This window comes from Chionomys nivalis, chromosome 6, assembly GCF_950005125.1.
Source record: "Chionomys nivalis chromosome 6, mChiNiv1.1, whole genome shotgun sequence".
In the NCBI taxonomy this organism is placed as follows: domain Eukaryota; kingdom Metazoa; phylum Chordata; class Mammalia; order Rodentia; family Cricetidae; genus Chionomys; species Chionomys nivalis.
In genome coordinates, this window is record NC_080091.1 from 85,141,686 (window position 1) to 85,156,675 (window position 14,990).

At 36.6% G+C, this 14,990-nt stretch overlaps 1 protein-coding gene across 1 annotated transcript; it reads right to left on the reverse strand.

Annotated features, from left to right (window-relative positions):
• Positions 1–275: 275 nt before the first annotated feature.
• LOC130876364 (transmembrane protease serine 11B-like protein) lies at positions 276–10,197 on the reverse strand. Its single transcript, XM_057772879.1, has 9 exons — positions 10,065–10,197; positions 6,066–6,184; positions 5,909–5,976; positions 4,334–4,494; positions 3,734–3,772; positions 3,070–3,244; positions 1,833–2,092; positions 1,248–1,390; positions 276–437 (listed from the first exon to the last, which is right to left on the reverse strand). The coding sequence occupies exons 1-9, from the start codon at positions 10,195–10,197 to the stop codon at positions 276–278; spliced, it is 1,260 nt and encodes a 419-aa protein (XP_057628862.1).
• Positions 10,198–14,990: the final 4,793 nt, after the last annotated feature.

Consider the following 14,990-nt stretch of genomic DNA (forward strand, 5'->3'; position numbering starts at 1 on the left):
CCCACAAGCAACCTCACTAGTAAGACAGAGTGTATCTAACAGCTCTTGGTTTGACCAACAGCCTGTCCCACTGAATACGGTGAAATTACTAGGATGGTTCTTAAGATCAACTTGAGTACACATACATGAGTGTGCACATGAAGACACGAGCACACATACTCATATACACACATGCAAAGACACAAAATGGAAAAAATAGAGACATGAACATTAAATAATAGTCGCAAGTATCAGGCAACAATGCTCTGCTTTCAGTACTAGTAGCTGATTTCCTACTAGATACCAGTCTTGGAGGCAATCCAGTCACGGTAGGCAGTCACTTTCATATAGACCCCTGGCTTGTTGATTCTGCCACATTCATGTCCCCAGCTCACTATCCCAACAAGGTACCAAATATCTCGAGAATTGGGGTGAACTAGTGGTCCTCCAGAGTCACCCTAAATAAAGCAAAGAACATTTATCATTTTGACAGGTTCGTCTCAGACAGTTTAGCTATATACAACTATGTTCTAGATGAAGTGTGAATTACTGATTCATCATCAAGATCATGGAGAGTCCTGTAATATAAATCCCTATACACCCTTTACCTCAATTAATACTGATCAAAGTGTATTCTCTGCCTTACTTTTGTGAATACAAAAATTTAAAAGTATGATCTGAGTAGTTACAAACTTGTTCTGGAGAAAGTTTTTAGGAAATTCATTTGAGTATGCTTGAAATTCAAAGTTTTGTATCTGAAAAAAAACATGGCTCTAGCCATGAGGGAAATAAGAAAATAAGAGTAATTTGGGGATGGCCTGACAATATTTAAATATCTCTGAGACTTGTTTTTTTATGATCTGTGGTTAAGAGGATGTATTGTGATTTAGGACAACCAAAATTGTGCACAATTCCACCACCTAGTAGCTTTGTGACAATATAGGGTATTTAATGTCCCTCTACCTCTATTTCCTTATCTATGAAATGAGACTAACAATTCTTACATTATACAGTTTACAGTGAGAATTAAGTTAATGTCGTGAAGGACCTAGGACAGAACTCAACCCGGAGAAAATCTATCACCAGTGTTTGTTGAACATTTATAAACTTGTGCTGCCTATAGGAAACCATCACTTCGAGGGTCACCAACAGGGCTATCAAAGCACAACTAAATGAAGAACGGAATGATCTCCATAATGATGCTCTTCAGAGCATGATAGCAGTTGTTTATACATTATGTTGTCCTTGTGAATAATTTCCAGTCTTACCTGGCAAGCGTCGATATTGCCTTCCATGTAACCAGCACAGAGCATTGTGTCCTCTATCCTGCCATTGTACGCTTCTTCAGCATTGCAAGTGTTTGTGTCAATAATTTTAACAGATGCTTTCTGAAGTAGCAATGGGGATTCACCTAGAGGAAGCCAGCATGGTCAACATGGTCAGCAAACAGATGCCAAAGACCTGACCAACCTGGACACTTGCCTTTGGTTAGGATAAACACACACGCGTGCACGCGCACACACTCACACTTTTCTCTCTCAAACTAACAAAAAAATATTCAAAATATTCACTAGAAACATCTTTCAACTGTTGTCAATTTTTTTTCTTCTTACATCATTGGTCCAGAAACGTTTCTATTGGTTTCTACAGGACAGAGAGTTTCTACTCCTAAAGTGGTCGCCTTTGAATGTTTCAAACCAAAGCGGCCTATAAGATCCTGTGTAATATTCCCTGAGAGACGGCCTGAAGGGATTGTGCATCCAGAGATAAAAGGTTGCCTAACACGCTGTGCTTAGATTGTTAGATGCTCACATTGCCCCTATATCTTGGGCTGTGTGCTGCCATGGACTCACCGTTGTGCGAAAGTGCTCCCCAGCCTGTAACAACGACCCCTTCCCCCGCTGGGAAAATCTGCGTGGCTTCCGGAAGGCAAACCCGATGGACGTCGTTCTTGAATACGACGTTCTCAGTGAGCACGACAACTGCAATATCATCATGATGCTCCCCCTTAACATAGTTTTCATGGATAATAACTTCTTGAACGTGATGCTCCATATACGGTGGAGTCACTTTAGTGCCAAAGCTAACGGTTAAGTTTTCTGGACTTTTTGTTCTAAGGAAACAAAGAACACATATTTTTGTATTTATTTTTAAATCACACAAATACTATATTTTATAGTATATAGTAGAAATTTTATATCTTCAATTTGTTTTATGGCATTAATATTTCCTTGCATTATAGCCCATTGCAATGATGCAGGCTGATTTTTTTTTTCATTTTTTCTGATTTGTTTTGATGTGTATGAATATTTTGCTTATATGTATGTCTGTGTACCACAAACATACCTGGAAACCTTGGAGATGAGAAGAGGTTATTGGATCCCCTGCAACTATAGCTATGGGCAATTGGGAGTGACCGTGTGGATGCAACTCAGGTCCTTAGCAAGTGCTCTCAACTGCTGATCCACCTCTCAAGCCCCATATAATCTGATTTTTTAAAATTCATTTTTAAAACTTCTTGCTTGAATCTCTTCACAGCACATTAGATATGGGGATATAGTCCTTACCTTAAAGAAATTTAAATTAAATGCAAGTTGTACACACACACTGGTAATTATAAATGCTTAATATTTATGCCCATAATAAATGAGATCAATAAACTGGGGGATATAAACCTGCATGATTAAGAGGAAGGAAATTTCTAATATTAGAGAAAATAGTATTTTAGACTCATTCATATTTGCCTAAATGACCAAAAGACTTGGTTAGCTGTGTGATGTGTAGAGGGAGAAAAGAGATACGATGTGATATTTTAGCAACTGCAAGTCTTTTGGGATCTGAAGTATAAAGTGATGAGAAATAAGTCTTGTGAAAGAAAATAAAATATATATAAATGAATGGCATATAAATCCATAAAAATATGACGACTCTTCCTATTTTTACTGGTAAAAGTAGGTAAAAATGAGTTAGGCTTACTTGCAATCTGTTTTTCAAACCTGAACACCAGTGAGGATCGAAGACAGTTTGCCTAAGATAAGGACTGTCGGGATTTTTGGGTTTCCCCAGCATTAGAGAACACCATGAACTTACTTTTGAAGGCAATGAGCCGCTGTCAGCAGGAACCTTGCACCAATCAGTGATGCCCCACAGTAGTGTCTGCCATTCACTCTGAGACTCGCTTGCCATGGCCATTCTCCTTTCTGAGCAGTGGAGCCTCCCTTGATTCTGTCGTAGGTTGCTGACATTCTTGGTCGTCTCCCACAGCCTTCAGAACAAATTGGTTTGGTTTCATTGAAGACAGGAAGATATTAATCTGATGACAATGCAGAAGGTGAGCTGGGTTTTCAGCTCTTCTGGTTTGCTTATATGTGATACTGTGACCATCCAGCACAGGATAGGAAGAGAATCATCCATACAGGAATCACCAGCAGCCCCAGGAGTCTCACATAGTGACACTAATCCTTAGAAAATACGTAAGTTGTGGAAGGCAAGGTCATGGTTAATTTTGGGACTCTACTGCTGGCTGGATGAATTTACATTTACAAGCTACTTTTACAAGTTGGGTGAATCCAGGCAATCTTTGTGCTTCAATACCATCATCTCGAAGATACAATTGTAATCATACCCTACTTTAGATGTGTTCTAAAGATTGAATAAGTTATTATAACATGTAAAATACTGTTGCACCCTGTTGTGATGTTGATTGTGTGGTTTTGATTACCTCATATTTAACTGGAAAGGGATTTGAACTTACGGTTGTTGATAATCTTCTCAGCATCAACCTTATTGATTTCTGAAATAGAGCAAAAAGTCCACAGTAAATTTAAATTGGGCAATGGAGATAACATGTTCTACAGACCAGAGGGATCCAACAGTAATTCAGCATCCAGAATTCCATTTGGGAAATTATATTTTCATTAACTGGAGCTATAGTCTATACCATCCAATGTCAAAAATTGGGACTATCTTCTTTTTCAAAAAGAGTAAGTTTCATAAGTGAATCTGATTCATGTCAGTATATAAATACAACTTCTAAAAATAAACAAGGAATCAAATTATAAATCTAATGTTAATTTTCATACATCAAGAAAATAAAAGCAAAACACACCATCACTCAAAATGTTTGCTAAGTGTGTTAGTATCTACTGTAGAACTAAAAGCCAACCTTCCTTGTTCTAAGCAACTACAAATTGTAGCATTACTAGGAAATGAATGAAAGACTGAAAATCGCTCTGATCTAAAATGGCATGCCTTTAAAATTATACTAAAGATCAACTTTGTAGTTGGTGTTTACAGTATATCCTAGGCACAAAATGATACAGTGACACTGCTCTCATCCAATAGATCAGCGTACCCATGAGCTTCAGTGACCCTGGATCTGTAGTCAAGGATCCTGATTGGTTCTCCAGCATCTGATGTAATATGCTTTCAATTCTCCTTCTTGTGTTTTCCTTGTTTGACCTGGGATCCTTGAACACCAGCCATATATTGGCTGTCACGCTGTTGCTGTCAGGACTGGAAAGAATTTAAAGCTTTCATACAGTGTTAAAACCAACACCTCCTCCTCTAATGTTTCCGATCTTGATTTTTGCCCCCTCTTTATGGATTGGTGCAGTCACATAACTTCAGGTGAAGTTTTCAGTCTGCCACATGCCAACATGTGTGTGTCCACTCAATATATACAGCTGTGCTATGCATTTTGGTGACTTGCAATTTTATATATCTTTCAGAAACAGTACTAGACTAAGATACCAAGGAAAGATGATCACAGAAGAACTGAGACTTATCAATGTACTCATCAATCATTTATTGAGCGATTGCTATAAATGCACAAATCTGCTGAATTCCATTGAGTGATGACTAAGGAACAGTTCCTACCCTCAAGGAATTTTTATGACTTTTATGATAGAAAAGGCATATGTGGAGAGGCCTGTAAGAACTGATGCAGAAACAGTAAGGTTTATCTTAGCCATGGATACCTAGAGGAAATACATGTGATTTTTACTTAAAAGATTAAAGAAACATTCATGGAAGAATTGATGTAAAACTGGACATTAAAGTACTTTTATTTCTATTTCATCATCAAACTGAACTTTTCATCAAGCAGATTTGAGGAGAGCTATATCACAGACTAACCACAAAAAATGATATTAACTAGTATGTATTGATTAGTGCAATGTCACAGATACTTGTTGTTATATTTATTGTTTTGTCATCTCTATTACTTTACATTAGAGCTATTATTATGAAGACAGGAAAGTTATTACTCTTGATATTTCATTAGACAGAGAGGTTCAAATGGTAATGTGAGTCTCTTATGGCTCTGGGGCTATTCAGTTATAAAATCGGGGCACAGGTTGTCCAGTGCCTGTCCCAGTGCTCCCCTTGCTACTCTTGGCTATTCTAAGCCCACATGTAGGGAACACTGATTTTTAAATGGTGTGTGCAAGCCTTTTGCGACATCAAAGCCTGATATAGGTGTGATTTCTTCTACCCCACATAAAAAGAGCCCTAAGAACACTTCAAGCAATGTTTGACTGGTTTTCAGGTAGAAAGACTTGAAAATGAAGAATTATAAAATCTGTATTTCTGATACTCATTAATAAAACCAACAATTTTGGATCAAACATTTGACTTAGAGGCCATCTAATGGTTTGTTGATACAAATACTTAGTAAATGAGAAGGGTAAGTCTAATGTAATTTAAACATCAATATATTCCCTTAAGCCTAATAACCTCAACCATATAAGCTCAATGTTTGCATTGGCTTTATATTTAACAATTATGCCAATAGGTATGTTGATACTTATCATTGTTGGCAATAACTGTGACATATCAGAAGATTTTAGATTCTTTTTATCTGGAGCTCTTGAAGTATAATATTATGATGGCTTTATCTCTTTTCTGATGATTAATGATAGTTACTTACATCAATGTGATTATCTGAGAGTTGATATATTGTCTGTAAATGTTAGAATTTTGAAAGGCATCAACCATCTGTTCAGAAAAACATAGAGTTAAACATCAAATTTCAATACTATGTTTATACTTCAAACATTTATCACATACAAGAAAATCTAGCTTACTTTAGTCTCGAGGATTTTACTGAGGTAGTTACTTTCTGGTGATGTCTCCCTCTCATAATTTCTGTCATATGGAATATTCAGCACTTTAAAGCTACCTCGATAGTAGTAGATCTTGTTTTCTGTGAGATAAAAATGATCCAAGAAGTATTTAAATTAAAAGTACTTCAAATTAAGACACAGATTGAATAGCAAGATGCATTGTGTTCATTAGATATTGAGAGCCCTTTGTGAATATTTCTGGCACGACTAAGTAGTTAAAATATTTATTGTAGAAAGTGTTTTTTTTAAAACAGTAATAAAAAGCAGATAGATAGGTAGATGTAGATAAATAGATGGATGATAGAGAAAATACAAAGAAGAATAATTTTTTTTATTATTTGTGTCTTCATGCACACATGAATGATTTGTGTGTGTGATGTATGTGTGTGCATGTTTCTGTCTGTGAGTTGGGACACATAAGTGCCACTGTATATGTGTGAAAGTCAGAGGACAACCTCAGATATCAGTCCTTACTTCTATGTTGTTTGAGACAGGGTCTTTCTTGCTTGCTACTGTGTATGCCTAGTTACCTGACCTGCAAGGTTCCATGGATCCTCCTGTATCCACCTCCCATCTTTTTACATGAGTACTATAATTACAGATGTGCACTACTGGATCTGGCTTTCTTTGGGTTCTGGAGTCTCAACCCCAGTACTCATAATGGGAGGCAATTTTCTTACCCACTGAGCAATTCCCTAGCCCTAGAGAGCATCTTAATTGAAACAAAAAGAAATATATACAGTAATTGCTTTGTTTAGAATAACCAGTTGTCAAATTATAGATTTTTAATGTTACCATTCATTAAGTATTACTACCAGATGATATTACAGAAAAATGTTAAGAAACACACTAATTTTTCAAAATAAATATAGTCTTACTGTAATTATATAATTTGCATAATGTTATAAATCTATTAAGAAAAGCCAACAAGCCGGGCGGTGGTGGCGCACGCCTTTAATCCCAGCACTCGGGAGGCAGAGGCAGGCGGATCTCTGTGAGTTCGAGACCAGCCTGGTCTACAAGAGCTAGTTCCAGGACAGGCTCCAAAACCACAGGGAAACCCTGTCTCGAAAAAACCAAAAAAAAAAAAAAAAAAAAAGCCAACAATAAAAACTCAATCATCTGAATTGAAGGCCTATAATCAATAGGTCATATTCCCTTCCTCAATTTTCATAAATACCAATCTAATGAATATACATCCTATCTTATATATTATATAGATAAAATCAAAAGACATTTGCTCTTTTAAAAAAGACAATTCCCAGTAAGAATGGTAAAGAGCAACAAAATATCTGATAACAAACGCTGGTGAAGCTGTAAAGGAAAAGGAATCCCCATTTCCATGTTTATGGGAATGCAAATTGGCCCAGCAGCTCTGGAAATCAGTAAGGAAAAGTCTCAAAAAAACTAAAAATAAATCTACCACATGGCCTAAGCTTGACCACTCCTTGGCACATGCCCAAAGGACTCGGCATCCTACTCCACAGGAACTTGCTCAGCAGTGTCCACCACTGTATTCACAATAGCTAGGAAATGGAAAAAATCCTAACTGACCTCCCCCAGATGGAAGGATAATGAAAACATGGTGTATGTGCACAGTGGCATACTATTCAGCTATCAGTTAAAAAAAAAATGAGATTGTGAAATGTTCAGATAAAGGGATAGAGCTAGGAAATATATTGAGTGAAGGAGCCCAGACAGATCTAGAAGAACAAAGGTAACATGTTCTCTCTCATCTGCAGTACTTGGCTCCAAATCTTAAGATAGAACACAGTATACAACACAGGCAATTACAGATATCAAACAGGCATAGCTATGATGCCCCCATCAAAGAATATCTCTTTACAAAAAATGGAAACCATCACAGAAAACTACAGTTGAGTACAATGAAGAGATCAGCAGACCATGGAAAGGTCAGCCTGAATGTATATATCTACATCAGAGTTTCTGAGTCTATGCCTCAGAGAATATCATGGAATAGGGTATGAAAAGGTTGTAAGGCCCAGAATATCAGAGAGTTTGCTGTGAAACAGTCTTAGGAATGACCACATATTTTATCTTCACCGGTCTACATCCAATGGAGTCCTAGAGCTGTAAGGAGAAGCAGACACTTGCTTCCATCATTAACCCAGAAGCTGTCTCCAGTTGATAATTACTTGCAAATGAAAATTTAGTTTTCTCCACAGGAATATCACTGGGGAAACAGCACTCTTAAGGGCAGGCTCATGCCCAGGGGTAGATGGCAAACACAAAATGAACTCAATAGCATCTTTGGACACTTCTTGTCTCACAGTGTTAAGTCGAGGTTTAAGTCTTTTTAATCTTACAGAGCCTTTATATAGACATTATGACTTCTGGTTCTGTGTGTGAGCATGTGTGTCTCTGCATCTGTCTATATTATTTTTTGCTTTTTCTTTGGCTCTTTTTCTTGTTTATTTATTTATTTATTGCATTTTATTAGTATTCATTAGATGTCTATTTCTTTTAATATAAACAGAATATATTGTATGAAAGATTTATTTGCAATAAAAGGAAAAATGGCTGCATAAACAAGACTGGAACAATGGCAGCATCAATGAACATATTAATTGAGGAGAAAGTTTATGGACCTCCATCTCTAGGCAGCATAAATAATGACAGCTGGAGAAGGAAAATTAGCCTTTCCAAGGTTAAATTCTTTTGTTGTTTATTCAATATACAAAGGTCAATCCTGAAACCATATACATACCACCAACAAAAATAGACTCAGCAGGTTGTGTTTATATATTTATGTACACACACACACACGTGTATACAACAATAATAATCAAAGAAAAGAGGCTATCAAAGTAGGGTACATGGGAAGGGCTAGAGAAAAGCTGACTAGGAGAGGTTAAAGGGTGGAAAGGGAAGGGGTAAAGTTATATAATTCTATTTTAATAAAAAATGCATAATGTTTTAATTTATTTAGAAGAATTTCTATATTACCTTTTTAAATAAACAAGTAGCTGAAATGTCAATATCTCTTGAATTTTCTTCTTCACATGCCATAATACTTTAATTACAAAGGAACATAAATATACCACATATAAAATAATTTTTTGCTTGTTTATCAGTCATCTGCTCATCTGTGTCTAAATTTATATTCATTCTTGTACCTATGTGTATGTGAAGTGTTTCTGTAGTACAACATTTGAAAATGCTAGAGATGCTTTCTTGTAGGATCCAAGGTCCCCTGGTGTGGGAAGTCCTTCTGTATATGTGTTGCTTTTATTGATTAATGAATAAAGAAGCTGCCTTGGCCTGTGATAGGACAGAGTAGAGCTAGGCGGGGAAAACTAAACTGAATGCTGGGAGAAAGAAGGCAGAGTCTCAGAGATGCCATGGAACCGCCAGAGGAGAAAGACTCAAACTGCCACCCAGAACCTTGCTAGTAGGCCACAAGCCTCATAGTAAAATATAAAATAATGAAAATAGATTGATTCTAGATGTAAGAGCTAGCTAGAAATGCACTTAAGCTATTGACCAAACATTATTGCAAATAATATAGTTTCTGTGTGATTATTTTGTGGTCTGGGCAGCTGGGAACAAACAAGCAGCTGCTAACTACAAATTGGCACCAACATGGGGCTCCCCACAACCCATTTCTATTATTTTATATTTTACCAAAAAACTGTGGCCTACTGGCAGGGTTCTGACTGGTGGCTTGGCAGTTTCCTGGCTTCTCTGTGACTCCACCCTCTTTTTCCCAGCATTCAGTTTAGCTTTCCCTGCCTATCTCTACTCTGCCCTATCACAGGCCAAGGCAGCTTCTTTATTCACTAAACAATAAAAGCCACACATATACAGAAGTTCCTTCCACACCAGTCCCCATTGCTGCTATAGATGGAGATTATTCATGGGTTGCAATTACTTCTTTGTATCTTACAGAAATTGAAATAAAATCACAGCAAAAAGAAATTAATACAACTGTATACCAACCTACTGCCAGAAAGTGAACTAAGAGTCCAATAGTTACTCCAAGGACGGCCAGCACGCCAAGCACACCAAGGATGATTACCCACCGTGGGAAAGATTTGTGGGAATCTATGACTGGTCTGCAAATGAAGGACATGAAAAATATATCAGAAAACATTCAAATTTTTCAAATCTGTATTACTTTTCTCTTGCCATCTATAAACTCCCCCATGATCAGGTGCAGAAGTATTAAAAGACATAGGAGAAAATGGGGAAGGAGATCAGCAAGATGGCTCAGTGCTGCTGAGCCCCAGGACTTAAGTTTGACTTCAGAAACCTGTATGGTGGAAGGAAAGAAATCAACCTTGCATTTTGTTTTCTAATCTTCTGTTGGAAAAGGCCACTCACTTATGTATCATGAAATGCATATATAAGACTGCACATATACACATGCACATACACACATACTAAATAAGTAAAATATAATAAAAAATTAAAGAAAAGAGAACATAGGAAGTTCTTAGTACTTAGGAAGAAAAACACTAGGAGGATGTATGTATAACCATAGTTGAAAGAAGAGAAAAATGACAGATAAGGTCAGCCAGAATAGAAATTATCAAAATCCATAGGAATGGAACAATGGGAGCCTGAGTGATGATATCAAGAAGGGAAAGAAAATGAAGAATTTGAGAAAGATTACTGATTAAAAATATTTGCCACAACTTGAAAACTATATTAATATTAGGGGGATAAGTTTTAAAGGGAGTAGAAATTACTGTGGAACAATGGTCTTATACCCTGTAAAGATTGATCACTTGTATAGGTTTAATAAAATGCTGATTGGCCAGCAGCCAGGCAGGAAGTATAGGTGGGGCGACCAGAACTGAAGAATTCTGGGAAAAGGAAAAGTCAGTCTGCAGTTGTCACCTAGACATAGAGGAAGCAAGATGAGAATGATAAAAGGTACCAAGCCAAGTGGCTAACACAGACAACAATTATGGGTTAATATGTAAGATATGAAAGTTAATAAGACAACCTGAGCTAATAGGTCAACCAGTTTATAATTAATATAAGCCTCTGTGTGTTTCTTTGGAACTGAACGGCTGCAGGACCAGGCAGGACAGAAACCTCTGTCAACAGAAAATAAAGTTTAGAGGAGATCATTTGAGGATAAAAATATGTTTTTTAAACAAGGATTATGAAGGACTTACAAATGTCCAGTACACGCCAGATATGTCATGTTGGTGATTAACTAAAGAACCACAGCTGTGGATAGGAAGTTAGCAAGCATCCACATGCAGGGAGAGTAGAGGTTGTGAAACTGGATCAATGGGAGACTGTTGCACAAAGTTAGAATTTCTCTTTCCAAGGTAAAGTATTTGTTTCCAGTCTAACCATGATTGAGTTACCATAAGCTTTTTATATGTTTTTTGAATTTTCCATTCTGAATGCTTGGTGCCCCTTAAAAGTATACATCTTTAAGAGATGTGCCTGTTTCCTGACTGACTCAAAACATTGTTGATTTTCAGAGATTACGTCAGCTTGCAAGAACTCAGCTCCTCCAAAGTGTTTCCCACTGAAGGGATTTTTGTCTCCCTCCACACCCTTTGTTTGTCTGTCTTCCATGAACTTTTTACAAATTAGTATTTTTCTAATTATCTCTTAATTAGGGATTCATGTTTATGTTTCTTTTTGATTTGTTTTGTTTAGAGAACTGTTCAGAACAGGTCTCTGCACAATATGGAGACATTTAAATTTTCTATCTCATCTTGCCTTTATAACTTAAATTCTGGAAAAAAAAACATAAAAAAATTTACTTCTGTTAAATTTTTGCCCAACACAATTTCTTAGTGTTCATTTAGCCTTTTGTTTGAAAGGAAAAAAATTGAAATAGTTCTCTACTCATTGATTTTACCCACTGAAATAATTACAGGATACAGGGCTTTACAGTTTATTTCCTATTCGTATTCTGCCTTGATTATTTTGTATCCTCTGTTAAGATTTTTTTCTGCGTCTAAGTTCTCTTTCACACATAACTCAAGGAAATTACAAACTATAATCTAGCATGACTAATTAAATAAATGCTAACAATAACAAGGTACCATCTCAAACATTCCAGTGTTAGCCAGTTTCCAATATCCAACCACACACTCTTTCAGAAAATCTTATAAGAGACACTTCAGGATGATATGGAATATAAGATGTATCTTACCACAAGAACTGCTGGTATGAACTCATTGTCACATTCACAAAGTTCTAAAACAGATTGGTAATTGTTTTTTCATCTAATCTATAACCTATGGATAACTCTCAGAAAATATTGCAAATGATAAAATTTCTCTACCTGCTGTTCCTTTCACTGCACCACAATTATTTTGCCACAGTCCTTAAGGTGGGATTCAACTGAGAAGAAATTCTACCTTTTCAGAGTTTTAGGAAGGCAAATTATCACTTACCTATACATAGTGTGTTGATGCAGTGATGGCTGGTGTTGATACAAAGGAAATTTCTGAACTCTGTATGTGTTGATAGTGGTTCTCAGGTAAATGTGCTCGCTATGAGGATACTTGAGATTTTAAGGGTGGGTACAGTAGTAGAATGCCATTAAAGAGAAACTTGTTTAACAGGTGTGGTAACGACTGAGGATCTTCAGCTTCAAGGAAATAACAAAGATTGTCTTTGAGGAGAATACTTAGAATAAAAACAATGGGCATACCTTGGTCATCACAAAGACCCACCCCAAAGCACCAGCACACACTGGTTGGTGAGTCAGTGATGTGACTCAGGAGCTATCCATCCTTTCAGCACAGAAACTCTCCCCAGAGAAACTAGCAAGTCTATCTGAGCATGCTGACAAATGACTCAACTCTAAGTTATCTCCTTTAAGATTAAACAGTCCTATGAGAACATAAGTCATTTGAAATGCACTTTAAATTTATAGAGTCTCATAGGAATAGTCAAATATTTTCATAGGGCTGAAATTACAGGTGAGTAGATTTAAAGTAACAGCATTTCACGTTTATGATTCTTTGCATAGAAAATGAAATGAACTAATTAGTCATCTGAGAGTTGTTTTGCTAGATGAATGTATATTAAGTCTTTGAGTGGCACACCGAGTTCCTATAAATCTTGGGGAGTCATGTAGGTATTTGTAGTATACATATCTTGATTATTGTAGCAATTTTTGGTGTCCTAAAGAATATACTTCTCTATCTGCTTATTAATTTAATAAATATTTTACATACTTCCTGGATTTTCATATTGTTCCCAGAAGTGGTAATATATCAATGGGTGTGATGAAAGCCCTGTTCTCATACTCATATGCACTAATGGGAAAGATCAACAAATGTAAAATAGTAAATGTATACTTTAATATGAGATATGTAGCCATGCTAAAAGAAAATAAATAAAATGGATGGTCAAGTAGAAAGTGAGAACTGAGATGGGGTGGGGTGATCATTTGTAGAGTATGTTGTAAACAAAAATTGCAGCATGAGGGAGAAAGATACGATGCGACAAAGCTCACGTGGAGGTTTTTTTTTTAATTAAGAAAAAGGGAACATAAAAAAAGAGAACAGGAAGCTGAGAGAGAGGCAGAGACAGAGACAGAGAAGCAGAGAGAGAAAAGGATAGAGAGGAAAAAATGGGAGGTGGGAGAGAGAGAGAGAGCCAGGGCTCTTTTGAAAGGAAACATCGTGACTAAGACCCAGTCCCTACCCACCCCAAATACAACAACAACAAAAAAAAAGCAAAATTTTAATCAAATAAAGATTCTGTAAAAATATGAATAAATACATTCTCACATCTGGGTAAGAGGAGTTAGAATTGAAACATTATCTTTTCAGGGCAGTTCACAGAACTAAACTTTAAAATGATCTGTATAACCACGTTATTATCTATCCTACCATATATATTCAAATAGAAATACAAGAAGAAGCCGGACGATGGTGGCACACGCCTTTAATCCCAGCACTCAGGAGGCAGAGGCAGGCGGATCTCTGTGAGTTCGAGACCAGCCTGGTCTACAGAGCTAGTTCCAGGACAGGCTCCAAAGCCACAGAGAAACCCTGTCTCGAAAAACCAAAAAAAAATGAAAAAAAAAAAAGAAATACAAGAAGAAACTTATTACAAAATACCTAATAGCAAAATGGAAACAAATGATTCAACAAAGAATGGCCAAATGAATCATTTTACATCAATACAAGGAACATTACTCAGATTAAAGGGAATGAGGTTATAGTGAGTCTTACGAGTAAACATACTCATCCTCCATTCTAAGGTCCCCTTTTGTGTAGCAGAAATGGGAACCTAAAACCTACATATTCCATAACTGCTTACAACTAGGATCTTGGATACAAATTGAATTTCTTCCTTTTTAGATGGAGCAACCAAGAGGCCTTTCTATGTAGCAGTGAGACTGCTATGGTGCTCTAATAATAGGTCATTGGCATGTGATGTTTCCTGAAGCAATGCATACAACTTGCTTTCCATCTTCCTGGATCTGAGAAGCAGTTTGTGGACATGAGGAAGCTGTAGTGTTGATGTCATAGCTACTGGATCTTCCCTGCTGAATTCTGCAATAGCTTCCCACAGGTGTTGCTTTCCTACTCCTCTGTGAATCATCCCTGACACTCAGTTCAGAGAACACCCCCAGCTTTTCAAAAAGCAAAGTTCTGCAAATTTTTCAAGTTTTTTTCTGCTTAGTATATCTTTCCTATTTGAATGGACTCCTCTTTCTCTCCCTTTCCCTCTCCTTCTCTGTCTCTTCCTCTTTCTCTTTTTCTCTGTCTCTGTCTCTGTGTGTAAACTGAATAAATATATTTTGTTTGACATATATATTTTAAATATTATATATGAAATAATCGAGTAAAATAGTATAGCATGGTACCATTAAAGCTTTTTAAAAAGGAAATAATCCTGTCCTTTACAAATCAGTTCTAATATTTATAA

Bases quoted from the DNA above. Each gene is read 5' to 3' on its own strand.
- LOC130876364 (XM_057772879.1), bottom strand. From the start codon at position 10,197: ATGTCCTTCATTTGCAGACCAGTCATAGATTCCCACAAATCTTTCCCA. The intron at 2,093-3,069 runs GTAAGTTCATGG...TTGTTTCCTTAG, and splicing joins GCGGCTCATTGCCTTCAAAA to AACAAAAAGTCCAGAAAACT. The intron at 438-1,247 runs GTAAGACTGGAA...TGCTTTATTTAG, and splicing joins GCAATATCGACGCTTGCCAG to GGTGACTCTGGAGGACCACT.